General features: G+C 45.7%; 1 gene segment (V, D, J or C); it reads right to left on the bottom strand.

Moving 5' to 3' along the window:
* LOC103735963 overlaps positions 1-753 on the bottom strand; it is a 3,421-nt gene extending 2,668 nt beyond the window's left edge. Inside the window, 2 exon segments of the V gene segment in view lie at positions 265-599; positions 705-753. Coding sequence covers positions 265-599; positions 705-753 — 384 coding nt within the window.
* Positions 754-3,680: the final 2,927 nt, after the last annotated feature.

Genomic DNA, 3,680 nt, shown 5'->3' with positions numbered 1-3,680 from the left:
TCTTCTTCGGACATGATTGTCCTCAAGGCACTTGGTCCCTCTTTAGTCGTGTGCTGGTCTCATGCCAAGCACAGAGCACTTTAGAGAGGACCTGGAGTACTTTCAAGGAGACACTTGAGCAGATGCAACATCTGTCACATGCTCTACTGAGTCATTTAAAGTCTTCCTCATGCAAAGTCCCAGAGCATCTGTTATGCTGCTCCCCGACAACCAACACGACAGCAGATGGGCCAACCCAAGCAGGGTTTTTGTTAAGGGCTGTACCACTGTGGGAGGATCATGTGTATATTGCATACAGTAATAAACTCCAAAGTCCTCAGGCCTGACTTTGCTGATTTCGAGTGTGAAATCTGTCCCTGACCCACTGCCACTGAACCTCTGTTTGACCCCATTTTCTCGCTTAGAAACCTCATAGATCAGGAGCCGTGGAGCCTGGCCTGGTTTCTGTTGGTACCAATTCAAGAAGGTGTCTCCATCACTATCTACGAGGCTCTGGCTAGACCTGCAGGAGATGGAGGCCGACTCTCCAGGGGCAACAGACAAGGAGAGTGGAGTCTGTGTCATCACACCCTCACAGATATAAACTTCCCAGGCCCATCCTGAAGAATAAGGTGTGTACACCTCACAGGGAAACATGGGCATCATAGATGTCTAGAGTGCACATTCCCACCTCTTTCTTCTTCCTAATCTCCATTTGTCCTTACCAGGGATCCAGAGCAAAAGCAGCCCCAGGAGCTGAGCAGGGCACAGCATTCTGAGAAGCTGACTGAGGAGTCCTGGGCAGTGGAGACAAGAACACAGCTGATCTTTTATATCTGACTTGCAGAGATGAGAGTGATATGCAAATTCCCTGGTGGTTGTAACTATGTGAAGAGCCAGGTGAACATAAGCACTGTTCCTGGGAGCAAAGTGACTAAAATGTTGTCTTGTTTGGAAGAAGCCCTGAAAGTCTGTATGGCCTGTAACACTGGGCAGAGGACTCCAGTGTGGAAGCCTTAGCCTGTGGGGAAGTCATGGTAAAAAAGGCTCTGCCACACTTGCACACCATAGAGACCCTGCAAAATAGATGTGAACCCAGAAGGGAATCAGTGAGGGGGAAACTGCTGTTTGTCTTCCTCACAGTCAGTCTGAAGGACAGAACCTCCCCACCACAAGTAGCAATGCTTAATTACTGTATCCTCTCACAGCCTTCCTGTGAATTAGTACTGTCTTCCATTTGTTGTTACCACGGTAGCTATTTACCTTGTTCAATCACCGTTAGGAGCACTCCCTTCTGGGACTTAATGCATTTTCATAGCAATATTCAAATACAAAGGGAAGGACATTGAGAAAAATGTTTCTGCCTAAATTCAGAAGTTCATGTTCTCTTCAGAAGTGGAGAAATTATGCTTCAGAGTGGGAATGTGAGCTCTTTGTAACATTTTGGACAATGTACGAAATACCCCGTCAATTTTCAGTGCTGTGTCTATGCATAAAAATGTAATAGACCTTGTTAGGATTTGCTTCAAGCCATTGGAATGCAATGAACAAGAAATTTTACATACTTGTGGTTTTTCATTTGTATGTGGGTGTGGTAATGGTGCATGAGTGTACGCATGTTCATATGTGTGGGTGCACACGCTGTATGGACGCACGTGTGTGTGTGTATGTGTGTGTGTGCTCTTTGCACACTCAAGTAAAAGGTTAGATGTGTGTATGTGTGTATGCATTTTCATATGTGTGGGTGCACATATCTGTACGGACATATGTGTGTATGTGTGTGCGTGCTTACAGGGCCGCACACTAGAATAAAAGGTTAGGTGTGTGTATGTGTGTCCAAAGTGACATTCGGTGTCTTCCTCAGTTTCTCTCCCCTTTGTTTACTGAGGAAGGTTCTCTCAATTCAGTCTAGACCTGCTGAGGTCCCGTGTACCCTGGGACAGTCTGTGCTTGCCTCCAGAGTGCTATCTTTATAGGCAGCTAAAATGCCTGCTTGGTCACATGAGCTCTGGGGGTCCAAACTTGAGTCCTGAAGCTTCTGCGTCAACAGCATTGCCCACTAAGCTGCCTCTCCGGGCCTAGTCTGCTGTTTCTAAGTGGTGCTTTGATGGTCAGAGGAAAGAGCAGATGATTAGAAAAGATATGAAGAGGAATAAAAATTAAGATCTTTTCCAATAATGAAAAAGGTACAAAAAGGAAAATACACAAAGAAGAACAAGATTCAAATGATGGCATTTTATTTGAACTCTGAGAAAGTAAAACACTGCAACAGAGGTAAGAATGAAAGTGAACAGAACGTCAGTAAGGAAGGGTTGGAGCAGCTCCTTCCTGGATTCTTGAAATTGGCTATGTCGGTTCTGGGCACAGGGAGGGCAGGACAGGTGAGCATGTGGACTCCTCGTCCTGTGGCTTATGCTAGTGTTCAGTTTGCATTAGGTACAAATCTCCAGTTCCTCCAGCACTGTCTCCATTTGCAGCTTCTCTTATTTCCGTACCAGGGGCCTGTGTCGCCCACACTTAGTTTGCACTTTGTGGACTGTGCAATTTCCTTATATCCAGGACCCCAACTTCCCAGATTGAACCAGCTGGAAGGCTGAGCAACAGAGGGTGTTTGAAATGTGTTGCTAGTTTGTGAAGCAATCATAGTTTGGAAATTTAGAGGCAGAGAACATGTCTCTGTACTTCCATGGCCTCCTAGGTGTTCATCATCCTGTTGGGAACAGAGGTGTGTGTAAGTAGACAGCTCTCCTTCATCCAGAGCTCTCGGGGGCGAGGGCAGGGAATGGCAGTCAGGTGGTGTCAGAGGCTGTTTCATCTGCTGACCTCAGGTTCAGGCTATCAAACTCCAAAGTTATTCTCCAAAGAGTATATCTGTTCCCGAACACTAAAACTCTGGCTCTCTTTCCAATTGCACTTCATTGCCTTGGAAGAACCTCATGATGCCTTCACTATTAGCTTCCCAACCTTGGCCCAGCTGCTCCCACACTTCCTTCCCACATAGGACCAGGACAGATCAAATTTGGGCTCCTTGACTAATTTTTTTTTCTATTCTTAGGCCTCCAAAAGAGTGGTTTGTTGGTTTTTAGGCAATCATTTATTGATTTATTGTGTATGTGTGTTTATGTATATGTGTTAACACACATGAGTGCCAGGACAGCTGAGGGTTTCGATTCTTTCCTTCCATCATGTGGGTTCCAGGTGGTCAAACACACTAATAACCTTGGTGGCAAGAGCTGTAACTTTGCCGTCTCACTGGTGCCCTGATTTTTTTAGCCCTTTCCATGGCCTTTCTGAGGATGGTGCCCAGAAACTGCCCCCAAGTTATCTGCAGTGATGCAATAGGATATTTCTCCACTGATGACCCATCTACCACATGAATAAGACTAGGATAATACTTCACATGTCCTTTTTTCCAGAGTTGCCTGAATTACATTCAAAAGAGGCTTCTGCATCCCATCTCCCTACTCGGGATTCATGCAACTGCAAGGGTTTGGCTCTGCTCCCTTCTTCTAGGTGTTAGGCGTCATTTTCCCAGCACTTCTCAGACATGCTAGTAAAAACTGTGGATTTCTGAAGCTCTTCCTTTCTTTGGAATTCTCTGCTTTTTATGGTTCTGATTCTGCTCCATCACAGAATCAAGCTGAGACAGCTTCTAGCTGCCATCTTACAGGATGACAGTCCCAAGCTCTGGTAATTTCCAT

This window comes from Nannospalax galili, unplaced genomic scaffold, assembly GCF_000622305.1.
Source record: "Nannospalax galili isolate Female #2095 unplaced genomic scaffold, S.galili_v1.0 scaffold5738, whole genome shotgun sequence".
Classification (NCBI taxonomy): Eukaryota; Metazoa; Chordata; class Mammalia; order Rodentia; family Spalacidae; genus Nannospalax; species Nannospalax galili.
Note: the sequence above shows the minus strand (reverse complement) of the source record. Positions and strands in the feature narration are given on the sequence as shown.